The sequence below is a fragment of the Vigna angularis genome, chromosome 1 (assembly GCF_016808095.1).
Source record: "Vigna angularis cultivar LongXiaoDou No.4 chromosome 1, ASM1680809v1, whole genome shotgun sequence".
In the NCBI taxonomy this organism is placed as follows: domain Eukaryota; kingdom Viridiplantae; phylum Streptophyta; class Magnoliopsida; order Fabales; family Fabaceae; genus Vigna; species Vigna angularis.
The window spans coordinates 17635745-17659639 of record NC_068970.1 but is presented as its reverse complement, the minus strand read 5'-3'; the positions used below and the strand labels follow the sequence as shown (position 1 = coordinate 17659639).

Genomic DNA, 23895 nt, shown 5'->3' with positions numbered 1-23895 from the left:
TAAATAAAATATAATTAATTATTATTATAATTAGAATTATTATTATACTTATAATAATAATTATTATTAACTCTCTTTTTAATATTTTTATTTTACAATTGATAATATTATTATTAATTTATGGAGAATTTTAAATAAAAGTAAAAGATATTCACATTTCTCCATGAATCAAGCTTGAGGATGGTGACATTGTAAATATTGAGGTCTCTGTGTACTATAAAGGTGTTCATGGGAAGTTGATTAGCTTATATATGTTTCACAGTTTCCTTTTTAAAGTTCATAAATCAATAACTGGTTAATTTTGTGGGTTATTGTGCAGTTGATATCAATACTTTGATATATTAGAGAGATTTTTTAAGTTTTTTAATAGAACTAAAACGATAGATGAAATTGAAATATATTACTTTTTAATGTTGTTAATGAGATTTGGTGAAAAAGTAAAAACAAATCTTATCTTAACAATTTTATTTTTTCTAAAATATTTATATTAAATCTCAAAAATTCATAAAAAATATTTTTTAACAATTAAATATTGTCTAATTAAATTATAAATTCATAAAATCAATACATAAACTTAAATATAACTTATTTAAATTAATAAAATAATTATATAAGTAATATAATAAATTCTTTATGTAAAATATTAAACATAAATTGAATATCAGGCAAAATCAAAACATCAAATATCCACATTCTATATATAGGTATATTTAGGTATAATGAAAACATTCAATATATTGAATTCTCATATTCGATATATAAGTTGTTTTTTATTCTAAAATAGTTTTATTAATTTTAATAAATTTATATAATTAAATTTATATTAACTAAAAATTATATAATTACATTATAAACTCATGCATAAATTTAAAAATAATTATAAATTAATATAACAATAATTAAATAAATAAGAAATATAATTTAAATATAGATAAAACATTAATCGGATGTGAAAATCTGAAAAAATTTACATTGGATGTACACATCTGATTTATTGGATCTCAATAACCGATGTTCTCATTTTTGGATCCACAGTTTCTCTTTTAAAGTTGAAAAAGAAAAACTTCAATCAAAATAAATCAAATGGAATGGAGAGAAAAAAATATTAAGAAGGAGAAAAGATTATGAGAGGTGCAATTCAAATGGAGTACTGAAGTGTATGATTTCTTAACACAAATTAAAGAGGATACATAGGTGCATATTTGGTGATAGGAGAAAATGAAAAAATAATTAATAAACATGAAATTAATAAATAATTACCTAATTAATTAAGAGTATTTTAAAAAATTAAAAGATAACCATTGATATAAGCTGAAAAAGGAAAAGTTCAACCAAAATAAATCAAATAGAATGGAGAGAAAAAAATATTAAGAAGGAGAAGAGATTATGAGAAAAGATTATGAGAGTACAATTGAAATGGGATACTGAAGAGTATGATTTCTTAATACAAATGAAAGAGGATACAAATGTGCATGTTTCGTGATAGGAGAAAATGAAAAATAATTAATAAATAATTACCTAATTAGTTAAGAGTATTATAAAAAATTAGAAGTACAATATGAAAAGCTTAGAAGTGCATAATGAAACATCCTTAATGCTTGCACATGTTTGTTTGGATTCAGAAACAAAAAGGATGAATAAATAAATTGGAGAAGATGATGAGAGAAAAGTAAAGTTATTATTGGAAGGGTTAGAAACATGAAATTGAAAAGATTTAAAGATTTTTTTTAATAATTTAATAAATATATAGATAATATTTTAATGCATAAAATTTTTAGATTATAATTTTATTTTATAATTTAAATTAATAGAACTAAAATATAATTAATTATTATTATAATTATTATTATTATTAACTTTTTTTAATATTTTTTATTTTAAAATTAATATTATTATTAATAATTTATGGAAAATTTTAAATAAAAGTAAAAGGTATTCACATTTCCTTTTAAAGTTCATAAATCAATTGAGATGTTGACATTGTAAATATTGATGTCTCTGTGTACTATAAAGGTGTTCATGGTAAGTTGATTAGCTTACACAGGCTTCACAGTTTCTCTTTTAAAGTTCATAAATCAATAACTGGTTAATTTTGTGGGTAATTGTGCAGTTGATATCAATGAAACATACTTTCATCTATTAGAGAGATTTGTTAAGTTTTTTAATAGAACTAAAACGATAAATGAAATTGAAATATATTACTTTTTTATGCTGTTCATGAGATTTGGTGAAAAAGTAAAACAAATCTTATCTGTTATAAGATACAAAGTTGTTTAATTCATACCAGTAGATAAGAAAAATGCATATAATGATGAAAGATAATGATAACTATGCTAAGAATGAATCCGTTAATTAACACGTGTAAATACAGTAATCATTAATACAGTAATCATCGACACCAATCTAATATTAAATTAACAGAACATATATAAACCAGAACTCAGAATACGCCTCCCACAATGACACCTCATCAGCAACCAATCATGTCTTCAGGACCTAAAAGCAAGCATCAAGTAAACAGCAACAGCAGAGTGCGGCCAAACTGCAACAGAAGACAATGTCAGCTTGTGTCAATTTTTACTAGATAGAACAAAGGTTAACAAAAAAAATTCGAAACAAACAAAAGAATCACGATTTATTAGAACCTTTGACTCCTATCTCCAGATTCATCAAACAAATACAAACCCATCACACAAGTTTAAATTAATTTCAGTCCAACCTATAGGCTAAAAATCTAAAAACCTAATTCAATTCCTAGATGATCTCCGGCCCACTGTGAAATTTGTGTTTTTCTCAACAAGGATCTTGATAAAGCAAAAGAGAAAAGAAACAGCAGCGCCAACACATAATAACTGGAAAGAGAAAGAGATGCATACCATCCTTCAAGAAAACCGGTTTCTTGCCTAGGAGGAGGTTGTTGGAACTGAGGAGCATAGCCTTGTGGAGGGTAGCCTGGTGGAGGGTAGCCTGCAGGAGGGTAACCTTGAGCTGGGTAGCCTGGTGGGGGATAAGGATCCTTTCCTGGATACCCTGTTGAGTTAAAAAGTATTGACAAATCACAACATAAAAGCAATTGAATAATTGAAGAATACCCAGTGGGTTTGAAGAGAAAGAAGAAAATATGGTTTAAGTAAGAAGCATTGAAATAGATAGATGAATACCTTGTGGGGGAGGAACCCCAACTGGAGGCTGTTGCTGGTGATCGTAGTAGCTCATGTTGATGAGTGTTTTTGAAGATGAGACTTGATGGAAACGAACCAAGGAGAGTGAATAGTTTGCGATGCGGGGAAGAGAAAAAGCTTATTGTGTTGTATATATAAAGAGAATTCAACGGCGGTGAGAGGAAGAGGAAGTTTCTTGTTTCTTTCGCTGAACTGAACCGACTAAGGAAACAAAAACCATAAATATTTGAAACAAATCTTTTCTATCAAGACAACGTACATAATATTCCCGTTTGAGTGACGCTGTTTTTCCACTATGCCCTGCCTCCTTTTTTAAAGTACCTTTCAAATTTTTCCGTTAACTTTTTGACCCTTTCCTTCTCTGTCTCTTCTCATCCCCCAACACTCAGTTATTATTTAACATAAAGATTCGAATCAACCCACCACAACACTGTTATTTTTAATTTCTTATAAAATAGGCTCTTTATTTTGAAAAGTGTACAAGTATTTATTTAATGAGAAATCATATATAATCATTGAAAAAGTGAATAAGAAAGAATTTATGTTTCATTTTATTTTATTATAATAATGAGAAACTTGCAGAATATATATTTTATGACACATGGCTAACTTCATTTAATAATTAAACTATGTGGTTGGAAGCGTATTATATGAATTATATATGACAGAAGAATATATGTGATTTTATGTATCTATTATTATGATTAATTGTTTAATGAGTAAAGTCAGTTGTTAAAACGACTAATAGAGTTGTAATAAGAATGTTTTTCCTGTTGTAAGCGGAACTTACTAGAGGTTTGTTTGTGAAAGACTCTATGGGATAAAGTTTGGTAAAACTGTAAGAAATTATACTATTTTTAAGCGTAGTCTTAGATTAGTCTTAAATTCGTTATTTTAAAATAAGAAATAAAGGTAGGGAAAATAAAATAAAACTGGAAAAAGTTACAAAAATCAATGTAAATAGTACTCAATAAGTATTGACAGAGCCAACTGAAAAACAATTAATATTAACAGAGCCACATGAAAAAATAAAATAATAAAATACAAGGACAGAAGAAATAAGGCATTATATTTCTGTAGGGAGTGTTAAACCAATCATAATTTGTTACAGAAAAGTTTTAAATTTATCTGAACAAGTTTTCTATCAACATTTTTTAGTAAAAAAATAAACTCAAGAAACTTTTCTATAAATTAAAATTTCACTTACACGTAAATTAGAAATATTTTTTTTAAAAAAAAACTATGAAAGAAGTTCTACGAAATATTTTATAAATAAATTAATTTCAACTTGTCAAACATTTTTACGTTAGAAAAAGTTAAAGTCAACCTCTACCCACACAATATGAGAAAATTTAATTACCATCATTTTATTTGTAAAACATCAGAGATTAAATGTTTATTTAAAAAAAGTTTTTAATTTTTATTTCTTAACTTCAAAGAGACTATAACAAAGTTAAATTCATTTTAAAAATATAAGATAAAGAACAAAATCATTTAAATTTATAAAAATATGATAAAATATTACATATGTCAATATGACTCTAACATCATCTAAAAATAAAAAAGTTGAACCAAATATAAAAATGAGACTCATTATTTTAAGATTTAGGATAGAGATGTTATTGTAACTTCTTAAATGAGTTGACTCATGATTTATCAGTATCATAATTTTTTAAAGTATCTAATAATCAACCAACACAAACGAGTACATTGAGTGAGTGAAAAATTTAAATTTGTCTAAATTGTGTCTTACTCATTCCTATATTAAATCTTCTCAATCTATCTCATAAAATGATTCAATCATAACATTATTACAATTTAAATTGAGAAATTGGAGTTAGATTAAGAGTAATTGTAAAAATATTAATATTTTTTCTTACCTCTCTTTAAGTTGATATTAGTAAATATTAGATAATTTTCTTTAAAATGTAAAAAAAAAAAAAACTTTGAAACTAGTATTTCAGTATATAAGACAATGTACATTGATTTCATAATCTCATATTTTAGAATTTGTTCAAAAAAGTAATTCTTAACAAATAAAACTAATTGATTGAAAGGAAAAAACAATATATTAAGAAAGAAAAAAATTGAGTAACTTGTAATGATTTAAATAAATATAATAAAATTAAATTCATAGATGTTAATGGATCAATATATACATCAGAACAAATTCATTAAGAAGATATAACGTTGAGATATAAATCCAACTTATATAAAAAAAATACATTACTTCCAACTAAAAAAAAAAGTAAAACAATGGATTTATAAATATTTTACTTTATAAAATGTTTAACTTTCTCATTTATAATTAATGTGAAATATAAACTCATACAACATATAATTAATCCATAAATTAAACATTTTACCCACATAAATTATATCTATCATAAGAATTTACTATTCTTGAGGAAACATAAATTACAATAACAGTCTAAACATTTGTTAACATTTCTAGTATTGACTTGATGACATCGATGTTAATGAGTCAACCAAATAGTTTTTGTTGGATCACTATACATACCTCTTTGGAACTTAAAAGAATGAGTCGCACTTGCAACAACAACAAAGTTCAATTATACTGCAAAATAAAACAATATCAACTTGTATTTTCCTTACCAACTAATATCACAATTAAACAAATTTTGAAATAACAATAACAATATATCAAAGCTACTTATAAAGTTACAAGAAAAAAAATTCATAAAAAAATTATAATTAAAAAATGAAATATTTTTTATTCTCTTTATTTGATGTTTTTTAAATTATTTTTATTTACATGCACGAAATAAAACAAATATGTCAATTAAAAAATCCTTTACCTGTTTTAATGCATTGGGTTGATAAAAACTAGTAAAAAAATATTCCACACAGTAGTGTGTGTATATATATATATATATGAAAAGATAAGGAAGAGGAAAAGGAAGAAGAGAAGTCAAAACATGAGTTGAGGCGACAAATGCGGTGGTGACAACGACGACAATAAGAAAAAAGGCTGGGAAAGGAGGAGGAGGAGGAGAAGATGAAAAAAAAAGAAGAAAGAAAATAAAAAAGAGTATTTGTGACACTTATTGATATATTTTAGTGACGACCATAATTCATCAGTAATGATTATCTAGAGTCAGAATCCGAGAATAGATATTTATCTATGGATTTGTGGTAGTATGTAATTACCAATGTGTTTTGCATCCGTCAATAATATTTATTAAAAAACATTTTATCAACAATTTTTTTTCATGTTGATAAACTTAAATTACCAACATATTTTTAATGTTATTGAGAGATTGTGTTTGTCAGTAATTAACAATTATCTTGTATGAGAAAATAAAATAAACTCTACTTGCTAAATATGGTTATTGTTATATTACTTATAGATAATTAATATTTAAGGTGTTGTTATATTTCTTACAAATACAATGTTTAACTTTAATTTGTGTTTAATTAGATTTAATCAATGTTTGAGTTTGTGGGGTCGAAGTTAATTATCTTTCAAGTTCCATTCTCTAACTCATTACAATGGTCACCGTTCGTTCTTCACTCCATTAAATCGCATTGGGACGTTATCTGCAGAAGATAATTTATGCCAAAGTCAGTAAATATTTGACAGTCTTAGCAATAAATGCATATTAAATGTCACACTACCTCAAACTTGTATTTATAAATTTCGCAATGAACTTTGGATTGGCCTAATTATAGCCCAATTGATAATGATTTTGTTTTGGCTTAAGTTAATCATTGTCGATCCTAATTGTTCCTTAGGGCTGACCACTTTGTTCATGTTATCCGATCGACCGGTCTACCAAATATTCCTGACTAGTGTAACCAGACAGTCATACAATACACAGACTTCCCAAGCTCGAGCATATCTTGATGTGCGAAGGGGTTTGTAGCTAAAAAGGATTTTCTCATTTTGGAGAAGGTGGACTCATTTCATAACCGATCAATTTGTAGTGAGTAACCACATTAAATATTATCCTAGGGATGTGTCGGTTGGGAGAAGTTACAACTTATGGAAGTGTGATACGTGACACATTATGATTCGTGCATCTCTTGAAATGAAAGATCGTGAGGTACGAATCGTCAGATCTTCCTTCATTTAATGGTCAGGATCGGTTCGTTGGAGTGCCCATTTCATCTATAAATGAAGGGGCGCTCAACGTCCTTTTCACCATTTCTCTCCAATTTCTTTGTAAGAACCGAGTGTTGCTCACTTCTTCTTTTAAAGATAATAATGTTGACCGTTTTGCTATCTCCTCTGAGGAGTTTGAAGGAAGGGGAGGTTGGGGTTATGCCAATAGCACTTTGGCTTCATCGGCGTCATTAGCGTCATCGGTATCATCGGTCGGGTCTTCCATCTTTGGATCAACCGAGCAGGAGGTGGATTCGAGTGACGCGACGGTGGGTGTAGATATCAATAATGCCACTACCCGAGCCAACGTGGGTTAGGTTGCTACGATTGAAGTAGACACAACCAAGGAGTGGACTGAATCTTGCACGTTGGTCCCGCCCGTTCTAGGGTACGGTTGAGCTCCTTATGAGGTTGAAAAGTATGTGTCTCACTTCATCATGGGACAATCCTTGGAGGAATTCGCTGGTAAAGTGGACCTAGTTAAGGCAACAACAGACCCCAAACATTTCAAGCTTGCCGTGTGCAAGAAAAATGAGCGAGTCTTCCATGGCAAAAAGGGTGTCACGCTGAATTTCTTCTATTCATATTCCACCTTGGTTAAGGTTATGATCGTCTGATTTCCCTTCACCGAATTCCAGATGAATGTTTTGATTTGTGGGTCGAGGTTAACAATCTTCTAAGTTTTGTTCATCCAACTCCTTACATTGTTCATTGTTCGTCCTTCACTCCGTTCGGTTGTACTAGGAGGTTACCTGTAATACTCTGATGTCAAAGTCAACAAAGATTCAATCGTATGTAACTAACCTAGCATACTACCTCAAACTTGAATTTATAGATTTTAGAATGAGTTTTAGATTAGCGTCAACCTAATTACGATCCAACTTGTAATGGTCGTGCTTTGACTTAAGTTAATCATCCTCGATCTTAATTGTTGCTTAGGGGTGACCGCTTGGTTTATGTTTCCCGCCATCTACCAAATATTTATGATTAGTGTGACTCATTGATTTTAAACTGACCGGACGGTCATATAGTACAATCAATTTAACAAATATTTTTCTTGTTAAAACTTTTATATTTCAATATTTCTTTTTGCTAATTCCATTTAACTTGATTTTAGTTTATCTACTTTTAAACTCATGAATTTAGTTTGTGTAAATTTTAAAAATACGTTAATTTAGTTTTGTTGATGTTTAAACTAATTGGAGTGGCACAGGAGTTGATATTAAAATGTTAGATGTCAAACTTTTAATTTGAACGATCTCATTGAATGCCTCTATTTTAAAATAGAGAAACTAAATTTGATTTACAGAGAATTATGTATCATGAAAACAAAATATAAAAGAAATTATACGTTACAAATGTTACGTTATATATAAAAGAAATTATACGTTACAAAATTTAAGTATTCGAAATATATTTATTTATCATGGACATTGTACAAACTAATATACTAGTAAATATAGTATTATGAAATTTTAAATTAATATTAATTTTTTTCTATAATCATATATTAAATAATTAATTCTCAATTATCGTAATCTAAGTCCTTAAAAACATAGAATAATTTTGAGAATCATTGGGTAAGAAACAAAAATAAAATAAAATGAGACATACCATTTTTCAAAACAACCCATTTCTTGGTTGGGTGGAAGAGGTTGTTGAACGTACTGTGGAGCACCGTCTAGCGGCGGGTAAACCGGTGGAGTGTGAGGGTCCTTTGCTGCTGTTGAGTCACATATAGTGTTCACAACATAACGACCGTTTAATCAGATTTTATTACCCAAAGCTATTAACCCAGAAAATAAGTAACTTAAATTAAAATAGATAGATAGATACCCTGTGGGGGAGGAGCACCTACTGGGGAGTGTTTCTCATCATCGTCGTGGCTCATGTTATTGGTGTTTTGATAGCAACCGTTGATTCAATTGCTTGTATAGACTGAATGGTTTGCGATGCATTGAGGAATAGGGTTTTTGTATATAAAGATGATTGAGTGGCAGTGAGAGTTTGAGAGAAAGACGAAGAATCTATGTTTCCTTCCATTATAGCATTATATACACGTTAAAAATGATGCTTTGCTTTCAAAATCAGCAATTATACTTTCAAGATGCTTTGCTTTAAGATAATAACAGGGTTAAATACCTAAAAGTCGAATTTAAGGAAATTTTAAAGTGAAAAGTAAATAAAACAGTAATTTTATTTTTTAAATGTATATTTTTCTGTCACTCCTTAATATATATATATATATATATATATATATATATATATATATATTAAGATTTAAAATAAAAAAGTTTTCTGAAAGTATAATTTCTCTGTTACCTTAATCTCCTTCTCAAAAGACCTTTAGGTAACATATTAGTGGTTGAATTTATCATTGTTTATATTGTTATTTTGGTATGTAAATATTTAATATCATTTTTTATTATTGAAATTTAAGTACTAACTATGGTTTTACTGAGCAGTCCGATAGTATGGTAGCTCGCAGTTTGCCCGTCTAGCACTCCAGATTGGTCTGAAGTTCCCACCTGCAGTAAGAAAATTGAAAAAAAGATTGAAAAATCATATGTACGTTATCATCCATAAAAATCATTTCTAGATCTTTATTTCTATCTTTATTCTTAACATACCACAAGTTATTGATTTTAATCCTAAGTTTAAGTGTCTCTTTTCTACCGTCAATCTTTTATGCATTGTCGAACTTCTTATTCATTGAAAACAATTGTATATGATATATACAACAAAAGTAAATGAATGCAAAGTAAAGTAGCTGAAACAAAATTAAGCCAGTAAAAAAGAGAAGGAAATGGAAGAGAAAAACACCATTAACAGCTAAACAATGCTTGATGAAAGATAAAGAAAAAAGAAAAAGGAGAACAAATACGAAAAACAACAATACGATGAAAGAAAGAAGCAAGAAAACCTAAAAATTATAAGAAGTTGTACATGGCGAATAAAAAAGATATCTAATCATTGTCTCTTCAGCATTTCCACCTTCATACAAAGTACTCGCACCAAATTAATGTATCTTTATGTTAAAAAAAAAAACATGTCAGTACCAAGTAAATGACAACACAAAACCTAATAAATATACGACTACCAAATTTTCAAAGGAGACATTTTCGCAATTTCTCTAGAGTTTTGTTTTCTCAAATATATAAATTGATAATTTAATTTATATTTTAATTAAATAATATAATTTAATATAATATTATTATTTAGTATGTAGAAGGAATACATTCTCGAAAACATTTTTTTCATGCAAACATTATCCTGTAAGAAATATATTTTTTTAATACTTCATCTTAACAACTCACTTTTAAAAATAATATAATTATTAAAAAAGATAAACTTTTGTAAGAGAAGAAAAACATGAAAAATAAAATAGTAGAGTTAAAATAAATATAAAAATGTATTTAATATTAAAATATCATGATCCTTAAATAGTTTAGTAAGTTTTATTTTTCTTAAAAAATGGTTTAATGTGTTAGATTTTAATATTTTATGAAAAATAATCTCCTGCGAAAAGAAATTTTAAAAAGATATAGTTATATAAAAAAAAAAAGTTGAATTACCATTAGACAATTTTAAGGGATACAACCAAGTGGGGTTCTAATTCCTCCGCCTCATTATTTTTCTTCCTGCAACCCCCTAATTTTTTAAATGTTAATTCTACCCTCTTGAGTTAATAATATAAGTTGACTTTATTTGGTTGTCCTTCTTTCATAATTTGAAATCCCTATTTTCGCTGCATATCCCTCATCCTATCATACGCTTTTTCATTGTTTTCCTACACATAATGTCCTCCTCAACATCATGCGTCACCTTGCACCATGTCTCCCTATGTACTGTTCGTTGAGGTAAGAATCCAACACCATGATTCTAATCAAAGAAAAAAACATTGAAAGTGAGTGCATGCATTCTGCATTCACTATTTTATAAAATAATTTTTATCCATTGCCAAATTTTATCCGGTGTCCATCCCAAATTGGTCAAAAAGAAGAGTAGGACTCTTGTGTTGCGCATGGAAGAAACATAAAATACACCCTTTCTTAATTTAAATATTTGAAATACCAACAAAGTTTTCTGAAACAGGTGTTTCAGAAGTCATTTATAAATTCAGAAATATATTCTGAACATCTATTCTGATTTTTTTTTTTGTATTTCATAATGATAGTTGCTGAAAATATTTTTGGATTCGAAAATATCTTTCAGAACAGTCATTCTGGAACAGGTATTTCCGAATATATTTTCATATACAAAAATATATTTTGAATTTTTTTTATTCCAGATTGAGTGCTTTGGAATATAAGTTTTTTTTTGGAATAAACACTTCAGAAAGTATTCTCAGATTCAAAAATTCCTACACTCATTTCCAAAAAAAAAATTATATTCTAGATTAAATTTTTTGCAAGTCATTTTACTAATTTGAAAATATCTTCCAAAAAATTCATTCCAGAAAATGTTTAAATTAAGAAGGTATAGGGATTCTTATTATATTTTTAACGAGGAATAATTTGGGAAGTTAAACTTTTATGGATGTTCAGGAAGAAAAGCAGGGGGAGGTGCAGGAAGAGGCAGTTCTAATTGATTACTTTCTTGGATAATAAGTGTACGGCTCAAGTTGTTACATGCCATAAAATTTGGAAGAAGTGCAGGTCCACACACGAAAATATGGAATTGGAATAGAAATGCTGGATAAAATAATAGTATATATGCTTATAATATAAATAGTTTTTTAAATTATTATCTAATAATAAATTTTATAAATAGTGATATCTTTAATTTTTATATAAACAGTTATTATGTTTAATAATTATTTATTTTAACAATCATTCCAGCCATATTTTTTAATTGTGTAACAAATAGTGAAAAAAAAAGTACCGTTGATATAAAAAAGTTGACAAAGTAAAAATCATCTGACCAACAATCAAATTGAAAACAACAAAGAGAAAATAATATGTAGTTAGAATTTAATCTTTTCATCTAAAATTTTTCACAAGGATACTTTTTTTATTTATTACAAAAATTGGATATGAACACATGAATTTGAATGAAACCGTGAATACATTATTAAATACTAGAAAATCTTTTAATTGAACACAATGATTCATCTTTATGTTCTTTGGTAGAGTTTATTTATCCCGATTTCTTGTGTAACATGATGAATCTTGTTTTTTTTCTAATGATGAAACATACACTCTATAAAACAAGTGAATGTTATTTCTGCGGCAATAATTACAAGTGAGAACATCATTGATAAAATATTTATACCAATTTCTCTTTTGATTCTAGATTGTCTTTCAAGTTTCAAAGGATACAATTTGTTATATGTTTATGTTTTATAATAATAATAAGCATGAGATAAGACAATCTCTCTCTAAAGTTGGATTTTATCTTTCGTGTTTAGTATTCACATATGGTCAATTATATATAGTGGTTTTTAGAGTTGAAACAAAGAAAGTATTGAAGATACTCATTCTAGATCAAGATGAAAATGTAATCACTACCGCTACAAATGTAGTTTATAAAAATGTATTTGAAAATCTTTAAAATATAGTTTATCTTACCTTGGTCATGAATGAGGTATACAAATTACTCTAATGCTAATTCAATTCTTGTTTATGTATTTATTGTATATCGATTTTGAAATTATAAAATTCAAATGCATATAGCTCATTAATTTGTTTTGGTTAAGATGATCATATAGTAAGTTCATCATATTTATCATCTATATTTAAAGTACAATATTTATTTTAGACTCGTTTAATTACTTATAATTATAATACAAAAATATTTAATATATTTGAAAATATTTTTTGTGTATTGCACGTGTCAAAATACTAATTTTTTTTATCATTTTTCAACCCATAAACCAACAACCAACTTTTTTCAATTTCAAAAAGAAAACCTTGAGTTCCTCACCAAAAATTACCAAAGTTTTCGACTTGATTTCTTTCAACTCCTCCACCTAAAACATTTCCTTTGATATACCATAAAAGCCATTTTTAACTTATGTTCATGCTTGGTTCCGATCAAATTTTCTATTGATGAAATGTTTACTTTTATATTTCTTCTATAACAATGATGGATTGTTCATCTTCTTTATCGGCATACCTTATTATTTGTTGTGTTTGAGATTATTCTTATTCTTTTTTTTCCTCCCTCTTCACTGAAACATGATTTTGACGTGTCACATACTTTTTTTCACTACATTTTTCATCATAATGCCTACTTAAGATCCTTGATCAATGATAGGATTGTAACTTATATGAAAAACGAGAGTATACAAAATTAGATATATTTGGATTAGTGAGTAAATGGTAATCAAGCATGAAATAAAAACGGGAATTCACGATGAGTTCATTTTGTTTTGGTTTTGAATGAGAATAATTGAGAGGTTGGTGTAGAATGAAAGAATTTTATTGGAATAAAAAGGATAGAAATATGGTAAAGGATTTAATTGAAGTAAGAATGAGAGGAAATTGTGTAAAATAAAATAAGCCACCTCTTATTCATAGTTGACCTTACTTTTCAAATAAAAGATTCAACCCTTGCCAACATTCATCTAGTTAGAAAGCGTGGAGGGTTTTAAGCTTGAAAATGATTAATTTTTCTAAACATATTTTTAATTATAAGAATCAATGCTTAAAGAAGCAATTTATACTTAATATCCTATCTTAATATAACATTCAAGAAGTCTATGTCCTTCCCTTACCGCTGGAGGTCATACCTCCCCAACTAGCTAGCAACAACTTGAAGTGGACAAACATGTTGATGAAAACACAAACAAACAATATTTAGAACAAGTACCCTGTCTTTTAAATTAAAGTCAGAATTGAATGAAAAACAAGGGATAAAGTGATTGCACCATTGACCCGTGGTTCCATCCAAACAAAACAACCAACCAACCTTCAAACATTAATATGCAAATGGAGCATAGTGGAACTAGCACTAGCAAGGGTATGTCGGATTTTTAACATTTAAGATCACGATTAGATACGGATCTTGAAAATCTGTAAAATGGATTACAGAATAAAAGAACAATTATCAAAAATGGATATAAGTGAGACGAACTCATAAACTAATGAGCACAACTGTTTTTTGAAGTCATAAATTATGTTTTATAAGAATAACACTTTTAATTAAAATATATAATAGCCATTATATATAAGGCGAAAATTAGTTTTATATGTATGAATTAAATTTTAAAATGATCATTAGTATGATGCAGGAGCAAAATATTGTATCTATTTAGGACATAGATAAGTCTCTGTTTAAGACTTTCGTCTTTTAATCTTGCAACTTATATATTATGTGATCGCTGTGGAGTCTACAGTTTGCGGGGTAGCATTATTTTCGTCTGTAGTTTAAAATTGATCGCATATGCTGCTGGTTATTAACATATTGTTGTAAAAAAGTTGTTAAAAAAAATTGTTAAAAATACATTTTCCATAATATTAAGAATATACACGAAAAAGAACCACTTTGGCAAAAAGGATAAGTCTGAAAAGCATTCAATTAACGAAATCCTTAGTGGTCCGCTACTAAAATTTCAAGGCAAACAAAAGGTACATTGTTCTACGACCATAGTACCATAATGATATAGGCGACTTGGAACACAGCTATATATGTTTAAGAAATAAAACAAAAGAGCATATGCTATATTCTATAAGAACTTGGCTAATGTCTAATTGTAGGGTTAACATGTATACATGTCCTTTCGAAAGAGAGACAAGCTTAACAAACACAAACCCTACGTGTAGTAGACTACTAATGAAGGAGGAGGGTCATGTGAATGCAGCGGAAAGCGTGAAATGAAAGGAAGGGTTGTTGATGCTGTTGCTCTGCATGATTTATTCATGGGAGTGGGGGCTAACGGTGCGTTTTAAGTTCCAATTTCTGCAATGCTCTGTAAGGCTGGCTTCCATTGCCCACCAGAACCAACGAAATGTCTTCCAACACCTTTGTTATTGCTGCTGCTGCTGCCATTGCTCTCCATTCGTTGAATCTCTTGTTCCACCTGACAATGAATAGAAAAAAGAGATAACTTTGGCATTGCGTTGGATAGGTTCACACGCCAAGAGATAAGAGCAAAATGACAAATCGTATTCATTCATCTAGTACAACAGATCACACAAGTCACAGATGGTAGGCTTCAACAGACATTCAATCCATGTCTCTGAAGCATTAATACTTTTATTCTTTTGTAATTGGCATGTGGATTGCATATTTTTCTGTCATAGAAAATAATTGTTCAAGCTAATGGTTTGCTTGTAACACATAGGTTATAAAATTTGGAGTTAGATAAGAAAAAAATACTCAAAAAATGAAATTTTACATCTTTAAAACAAACAATACCAACTTAATAACTCGTCTATAATAGAACAATATATTAATAATTTAAAAAATATAATTAAAATATTAATATATTAAATTAATACATGAGTGTTTTATTGTATGCGTGTAAAAATAACACTATCCATTAATACTATTTGTATGCAGATATAAGGTCCTTCACTCATTCTTTCTTTAACTCTTTTCTTTTTGTTTAAAAAAGTCACTTAAAAGTTGAAAAGATGATATCTTTAACTAAAAGCATCCATGGTATCCTATGATTAGCTCAGAAGTGGTCCTGACACGCCTTTTGTAATTTGGTAGTGCTTTCATGAAGTGGAAACGTGAAGAAACTTAGAAAGAGATAAAAACCAGCCCAACAAAGACATGTATCGTTATTTGGATAGTGGAGCATGCATTGTTTGACGTACTTTCCTAATTTACCACTGCATGCTCGACTAGACATTGTTTTATTTCACACTCAAAATCAATTTCTTTTCTTACACATGTCCTCATTCACCATTTCTTGCTAAAATCAATTGACACACATTTTAATTATGCTCAATGCTTCAAAATCGATTATGCTAAAATTAATTCGGCTTCATTTTAATCCAAACATCTAACCATATAACATATATAATTTTTTATTTTATCAAAATTATTTGTTCCTAGTTTTAAGACAAACGTATGCTGAATTATTATGATCCCTATTAGTGTTGTTCACTTGTACGTTTCAGAAAAAAGTTTTACCATTTTCTGTCACCATATGACATACAAATTAGGTAATAGTAGATTAAAATTAGACATTGCAACAAAAAGGGTTTTAGTAAGACGCAACGACAAATTAGGAATCGAGTTTAATGAGAACAGCCTTAACGCAAGATCTGTAGAAGCCATGGATCGATTGTGGATGACTGTGCCAAATATCGTATAGCACAACAAACTTGCAACTAAAATAAACAATCATTACATGCACTCACCACCAGTGTCTCTGTCCCAACTAAAAGTGAGGAATATTTATAACCAAACTTGTAAAAAAAGAAAATCACCCTCGAGATCCGTACTTAAATAAATAATGATCAAATTCTGCCAATGTACCGAAGATATGGGTTTTTATGAATTTAAAACATGCAAACAGAGCAATGGAAAAAGTATGATAAAGTTCCTTTATTCATGTCTTATTCAGAGAAAAGAAAAACGCCGCACCTAATCGTTCCAATTGGACAATGCCTTAAAGATAAGGAAATGAAAAGGAAAAGGCAATACTATCCTTCCAACATGATATTCATAATCATAATCATAATCATAATCATAATCATACAAGCATGCATACGAGTCTAATATTTTCAAACCAATTTAACTAGTTGCACGAGAGAAACCAAGGGAAAAAATTGAAACATGATTACCTTACTGGAACTGTATTCATTTTTGGAAGTCAGGCTAGGATTTGAAGCTCTGTTATCTCTGTGCTTCATCTGAACGCCATGACCCCCTGTTTCCTTCAGCAATTTCCCGAGTTTGCCACATTTCTTGGAAGCAAACTCCTTCAACACATCTATGGCCCACCAAAACACACACACCCACAATCAGTTTTTAATTTTTTTTGTATAAAGAAACAAAGACAAGCAAGAATACGAGGTAATAATCTATTATACCTTCGAAACTGATCAAGCGATAAACCTGGCCAATATGCAAAGTATCATCGGGTCGGAGAAGCTTAAGTTGTTTCATTGGTGTGCCATTGTCGGACTTAAGCGTAGGTGAGGGCACGACCAGTGCAACATAGTGACCAGGGTTGGAGTCCATAACCTGGTGTGCGCTAAGCGACCAATAAATCCTCTCGACCTTGTTCCCAGGGTGTTGAATCACAACCGTAGCCGCTTCCGCAGCTTGGCAATTCCCCATCGTTATTATTTTCAAACTCACCCTGAACTAGCTTGCAAACAGAACGATTGCTATGGAGGTTGTTGTTGTAGTGGAGAGGTGGGTGGTAGTGTGGTGGGTTTATCAATTTGAGTAGTAGAAATTTGAGAAATGAATATTATAATGAATCTGGTGGATACATGGTTTACGTTTCGAAGTGGGTGACGTTTGAAAGACACGTACAACACGGTAGGTGTCAGGAGAGGGAGGAGTAAGAGAGAGAGAGAGGGTATGTTTCTTTCTTCAGTTGTTTGGGTTTAGATATAAATGAACCTGACGCTCTTCCAGGTTCACTGACGCACGCCAAGAATCAAGGTGTGTTTGATGGATGTGACCGACGCGAACCCGAATCCGAATCCGACAAATGCCCAGAATCTTTCTTTTCTTTGTTTTGTTAAATAAATGGAGAATTGGTAAGTTAGAAATGGTTGTGTGATGGTGGTGACAGCGTGGGTTGAGAGAAGTTTGGGGGATGTGAACAGGGAGAGGCGTGGCTAGAGAATTGAGTTGATGAAAGGTAAAAAAAGGAAGTATATATTATAGCAAAGCAAAGATGAGACAGTGGACATAAATAGAGATTGAGGATTTGAGTTGAGGCGTGTTGGATCTGCAAAACTCACCTGGGAGTCAAATTGAGCGTAACTTTGCTGTGTCTGCACTCTTTTATAATTGGAAAAGTAATTTTGCAAATGGGTTCGGTAGTCATTACTTTCCCTGCTCAGCTTCACTCGTGACCCATCTCTCATTCTGACCCACCACAACTTCAACGCCTTATCTTCAATTTTAAATTCTTAAATTCATCACCAGTTAAATTTCCTTTACCACATATAAGTGATTCTTCGCTTTTATAGTTCCTTGTCACAAATTTTATGTGTGAAAAACGCGCCTATATTTTTCCATTTTATTACGTAGTTTGTTTCAATTGCATTTGTATATTTTAGTATTTAGGATTACTTATCAAAACCTCTCCTAACTAAATCTGCAACTTGGCGGAAGTGTGTGGTGGTGGAATTTTTGTATACGTTAATACTGTTAGTGACGGTCAGTTTTATTAATTTGCATGCATTAATAACTTTAAATGTTTTTTTTCTCTTACGAAGAATGATGGAACTCCTTTAATTTTACGAGCCCAAAGACAAAAGTAATGCCCGTTGTATATTGTGTATAGACTATAGGTGGATTGAGTGTGTTGACTGACACAGTGTGATAGATTGATACGCAATGTAATGCAATGTTCCCTAAACGGGACGGTTCCGGAATTTGGTCATAATCCATGGCCAGCGAGCAGGATGCTCCTTTCTCATGTCTTGTACCTTGTTTTTTTGCTACATTACAAAAAATATATATTAATAATTAGATTAAAGGTAAAACACAAATTATATTTTTTATATCAATAATATATTTTTAGAAATCTGTTGAAATACATAAATTTTATTCTAAAATTTTCATAAGGAATAGATTGTATTAATAAGATTTCGCTTCAAAATAACAAAACGGTATTCTATCCAAGAGAGATATGAAACTAAAACACTCATAATTGTGTTCTACTATTTCGTAAATTTCACAACTCTTCATTACCTCACCTTGTTTGTGATTAATTATAACAAGGGGCGTCATTCGTGATTTTTCTCTACTAATTAAATTATATAGATTCTATTTTTTTTTCTATAGTTATAGCATGAATGGGATCTTATTAATGACTCAGATTCAAATTGATTACTGATAAGCAATTAGTCAAGTGAGATTTTCTTTATCAACAATATTAATTCTTAGTATTTATTAATTAAGAAAATTGAACCCATTATTCCTTCTACCATTTTTTCTAATTTTACTATTAAGCTAACCTTATATCTCCCTGAACAATTACACATGTATATATACAAGACATTAGTTTTCGTTGTACCTTACCAACACTACAGGATATGGGTAAATGATATTCTACAAATTCATCGTCAGTCTGATATATAAATCAAGAGATTGACGATGGGTGAGTAAGGAATCTATCACTATAAATAAAATTTCAAAATATTATTTTTAATTTTTAATTTATATTTAATAAAACTATATTTTGGTTCACTGCTTTATTTTTTAATTACGCATAATTAAGTTAAGTTGTGATTCAAAAGCACGACTTTTAAATAAAATATAGCCGGAAACTTCGTTTGATTTTATTTATTTTTTATTATGACTATAATTAATGTCTCATCTACGTTGTCACCAATGCGACCCTGCGTGTGATTCTTGTAAGCAGTGACAATATCAATGCCAAAGTTTTTAATATAGTAACTCTACAAAAGAAAAATGATATGATAATGTTTATTTATGAAGTCTATTTACAGGCAAAAATATGTAATAATTATATCAGCATATTCAGTCATAGATTCAATTATGTTAGGAGTAGTGAAAATAAACGGGATAACATGAATGGTTGAAAGAAAATAAGAGAATATCGTAAATTCATCAATGACATGTACCTATGCTAGAGTCCTTATTTGGTATAGATTGAATAGGAGGACAAAGAACATAATTGATAGGGTTTAGATTCAATGAAGTAGTTGAGTGCTGTTTAGACATAACATTTATAGAAAAAATCTTAGTAATTAATACTAATTATTTTGGTAAATAAAACATTGATAACTAATGTTAATGACTAATTATAATGTTAATGACTAATTATAGTCTAATTAATTATTAATTATAACAGTATCTATTTAAAAATTAATAATTTTTAGTTTAGAAAATAGTATTTAAATTAATTTGACTAATTATTTTTTATCTCTAAAATAGTTGCTATTTAAAGATATTTTTTGTAGTGATAGATATATTAAAAGTAAATTATATTTTAGATTTAGAATAAAAGAGATAACGTAGAATGTAGAAAGTCAACTATTATAAAGTCAACTTAATAAGATGTACAAATATTTATATATAGTATAAAATGCATAGAATGAAAAAAGAGACTTATAATTTATCGTGAAAGTAAATATATGAAATTAAAAACTATTATATAGGTGTTTGGGAGGTAAAATAATTTCTTAAATCCACATCAATTTATTCCTTAAATCAATAATTTTATAGTTACATGTTATTTGAATTTTAGATTAATGTAATTATCGATCTCCTGTCAATTATATATACTGGTATCGTTATCCCTTAAATAAAAGAATATTTTATTTTATAAATTTAGATTTCCATTACTTTTATAAGTAATCACTAGACTTAAAAAAAATTCTGATAATTCATGCACGAGTATATATATTCTGTACACTTCCCTCGTAAGATTTTGATATTTACTCTTTTTTTATTATTTTTATGTATATTATAGTTTTTTAATATATGAATAATCAGTTTAAATCCTTTTAAAAGAAATAAAAACAGTTTAATTTGTATCGATTCAAGATAGTAAAATTGGATATATTTTGTCTTCACACAGTAACTATAAAGTTTATTTAAAATAACTTATCTCGTTTTATTTCATCTTGCATTATTTTTTATTTTTTCAAATAAAATTATTGATATTAACTGTTTTTATATTATAAATATATTTCTATATTATTAATATAGAAAATATATATTAAATATGTCTTCCATATATTTAGAGAACAATTCCTGTAAGTTAGGTGTAATAGTCTGGACAATGTTACCTATATGAATAATCTTCATCTAAGAAGAGATATCACAATAATTATTTTTAACAATGGGTTTCGATTTCTATAATTGAAATATATTAAAATAATGTAAAAGAGAGGACTTTTGACATCAATTATTAACTGAAACAAAAAAGTTAACATTTTGTTTGGTTAAGAAAACCGAAACAATAAACAAAAAAATGTTTGTTTAGCCTCGATTCTACTCATGATTAATTTCATATATCTTTTATGATTTAAAATAATTATATAATTTTAAAGATATTGGTTTCAAACAAAAGTTTTTATGCCAACATTTCATGTCTTCTAATTTTTTTTCTTCAAGTTGATCTTTTATGGTGGAATTGACAACATGTTCAGTTCGATTTGGAAAGTCTATTAATTTGTTGTGTCATGTCTATGTTGTATAACTTTGAAAAAAATCATAAGAGATAAATTGTTTTCTAATTTTGGTTGTGTTCAACTTTTTCTCATTCAATTCATTGACAAAAATATATATAAACTTCACTTCATTATCACTTCTACCCGCATTACATTGTGCAAATTATATAAGTTCTTATAGTGCTCTCTCATACTCAACACTAATGCGGGATGAGTTAATCCAATGTATATATACTGAAATTGTTCATACAATTTTCATAATCTTTAAATGAATTATCACCTTAATTGCTTTTGTATTCAAGGTTTGACCATATCACATTTAAGAAGATTCACTTATTTAATTTATTGTGCATATCAATTTTAAACAACGTCTCATAAATTTCACGAAATTTTGTTAATATTTTGCATTGGTATTATAGTTAGATGAAATAAAAGTAATTATAATTCATAATCAATTGTTAAGCTGAAGATCAATACAAAATATAGTTAGCAAATATTCATGAATTTAAAAAAAAGAATATATATATATATATATATATATATATATATATATAAGTGATTAATCTTTTTAAACTGTCAAATGGACAATTCAAGATTTAATACTTATATATTATTAGTACTGACTCCTCTTATATTAACTTAAAAAAATGCATTTCTTATAAAAGCTGAGACAATATATAATTTTTTTTATTGAATCTCAAACAGAAAACTAAGACTAATTCAACATAATAAGCATATAATTAATCACATATCCAACATTCAAGAAATAAACAACATACTAAAAAAATAATATGCTCATATAAAAAATAAATTTTCAAGATAATAATAGGAACATGAGAGCATGAAAGACGAACAACAATGGAGAATGATGCATCAATACCTGTGTTTTGGAGAACTGCTGTGACAGGACCTTCAATTAAAATTTATTTAGATGGTCTAGACAAATTCTTTCAACATCAATACAACATTCTAAGTGAGGTAGGTCACCACATATAGTCACTTTTTTATCTTTAAATCTTAACAAAATTATAACAACATATTCATCTGAGGCATCATATTCATATTTGCTCCTAAACATCATACTTATATCAAACATCATATTCATCTTTGCTCCTAAACCATCAATAATGCAAAGCAAAGAACCAATGAACAAAGCAAGACACGAGCAAAATATAAAAACACAACCACAAAAAACACAAAAAAGAAACAACGAGAAACATGCTCACCATGGCAGCGGACACGACGAATGACACAAGCAACACAACAAGGAACGAAAGGTGTGAGGACGTAGTGATGGTGGCATTTAGAGAGGTAGTGAATCTATGTAGTGACGCGGTGTTGATATGAGGAGATGAAAGAAAGAAGAAAACTGCAAAAGTACCTCAGTTTCTTTTAAGAAATATTAACCTTAGAAAGACATATGACTTCAGTTATTCTAATAACCAAAACAATATCTACTCTATGACATTGATTATTCGTAAAACCGAAATCTAAAGGGTAGTATAAATAAAAAATTATAAATTTTAATAGCAATTTTGAAATTTTAACCAACATTTTGGCCTCTGTTGTTCACTAAATCGAAACAAAAAGTACATATGACATCAGTTGTTCAAAAAATTAAGGTCATATCTTATTCAGAAAAATAAAAAGAAATAATAATTTTGAATTTTTAATCTACCTTTTGGTCTCACTTGTTCTAATAAACAATTGAAGCAGAAAATGCATATGAGAATGGTTATTTTAAATAATTGATGTCATATGTCCTGTTAAAAAGTAACAAATAAAAAAATAGTTGTATTCGACCTTAGTGGAGCTGTAATCAACCTTGTTCAAGTTGTATCGACCTTAGTCGAGCTGTACCCGATATTGACTAAGTTGCATCAAACCTTGATCAAACTGCATCAAATTCATCTTTACTTAGATAAATCAGAATGACAATTTTTTATTACCTTTAGACCCCAGTTGTCAATAGAACCGAGGTAAAAAGAACATATGTAACTTAGTTATGTCAAATTTGAGGTCAAATGTCCTCTTAAAAACAATAAAAGAAAAATAAGATTTTAAATAAATTTTAAAAATTATAATACGTCCTTAGATTCTATATTAACTAATATAAAAAAAATATACGATTTAGATTCTCTTACAACCAAACCTATATATTCATAAAATTTTCAAAAATGACATTTTATTATTATATATTTCAGTTTCTTCAAAATCAAAACATATAATGCAATTATTGGCTTAAACATTGAATCATACAAATAAAAAAGAAAGTAGTGTTGGAAGTCCCACATCGACT

General features: G+C 28.5%; 2 protein-coding genes and 1 long non-coding RNA gene across 3 annotated transcripts; all 3 read right to left on the bottom strand.

The window, feature by feature from the left end:
• Positions 1-2329: 2329 nt before the first annotated feature.
• On the bottom strand, positions 2330-3378 carry LOC108338418 (protein CYSTEINE-RICH TRANSMEMBRANE MODULE 13). The gene is made up of 3 exons (XM_017575290.2): positions 3162-3378; positions 2877-3030; positions 2330-2542 (listed from the first exon to the last, which is right to left on the bottom strand). The coding sequence occupies exons 1-3, from the start codon at positions 3214-3216 to the stop codon at positions 2497-2499; spliced, it is 255 nt and encodes an 84-aa protein (XP_017430779.1). The 5' UTR covers positions 3217-3378; the 3' UTR covers positions 2330-2496.
• A 2184-nt stretch (positions 3379-5562) lies between these two features.
• Positions 5563-9312, bottom strand: LOC128194988 (uncharacterized). Its single transcript, XR_008246494.1, has 3 exons — positions 9145-9312; positions 8923-9031; positions 5563-5760 (listed from the first exon to the last, which is right to left on the bottom strand). It is a non-coding gene; the product is annotated as an uncharacterized LOC128194988 (long non-coding RNA).
• A 5517-nt stretch (positions 9313-14829) lies between these two features.
• On the bottom strand, positions 14830-18316 carry LOC108324137 (uncharacterized). Its single transcript, XM_017556983.2, has 3 exons — positions 17301-18316; positions 17052-17200; positions 14830-15331 (listed from the first exon to the last, which is right to left on the bottom strand). The coding sequence occupies exons 1-3, from the start codon at positions 17548-17550 to the stop codon at positions 15197-15199; spliced, it is 534 nt and encodes a 177-aa protein (XP_017412472.1). The 5' UTR covers positions 17551-18316; the 3' UTR covers positions 14830-15196.
• Between the last annotated feature and the right edge of the window lie 5579 nt (positions 18317-23895).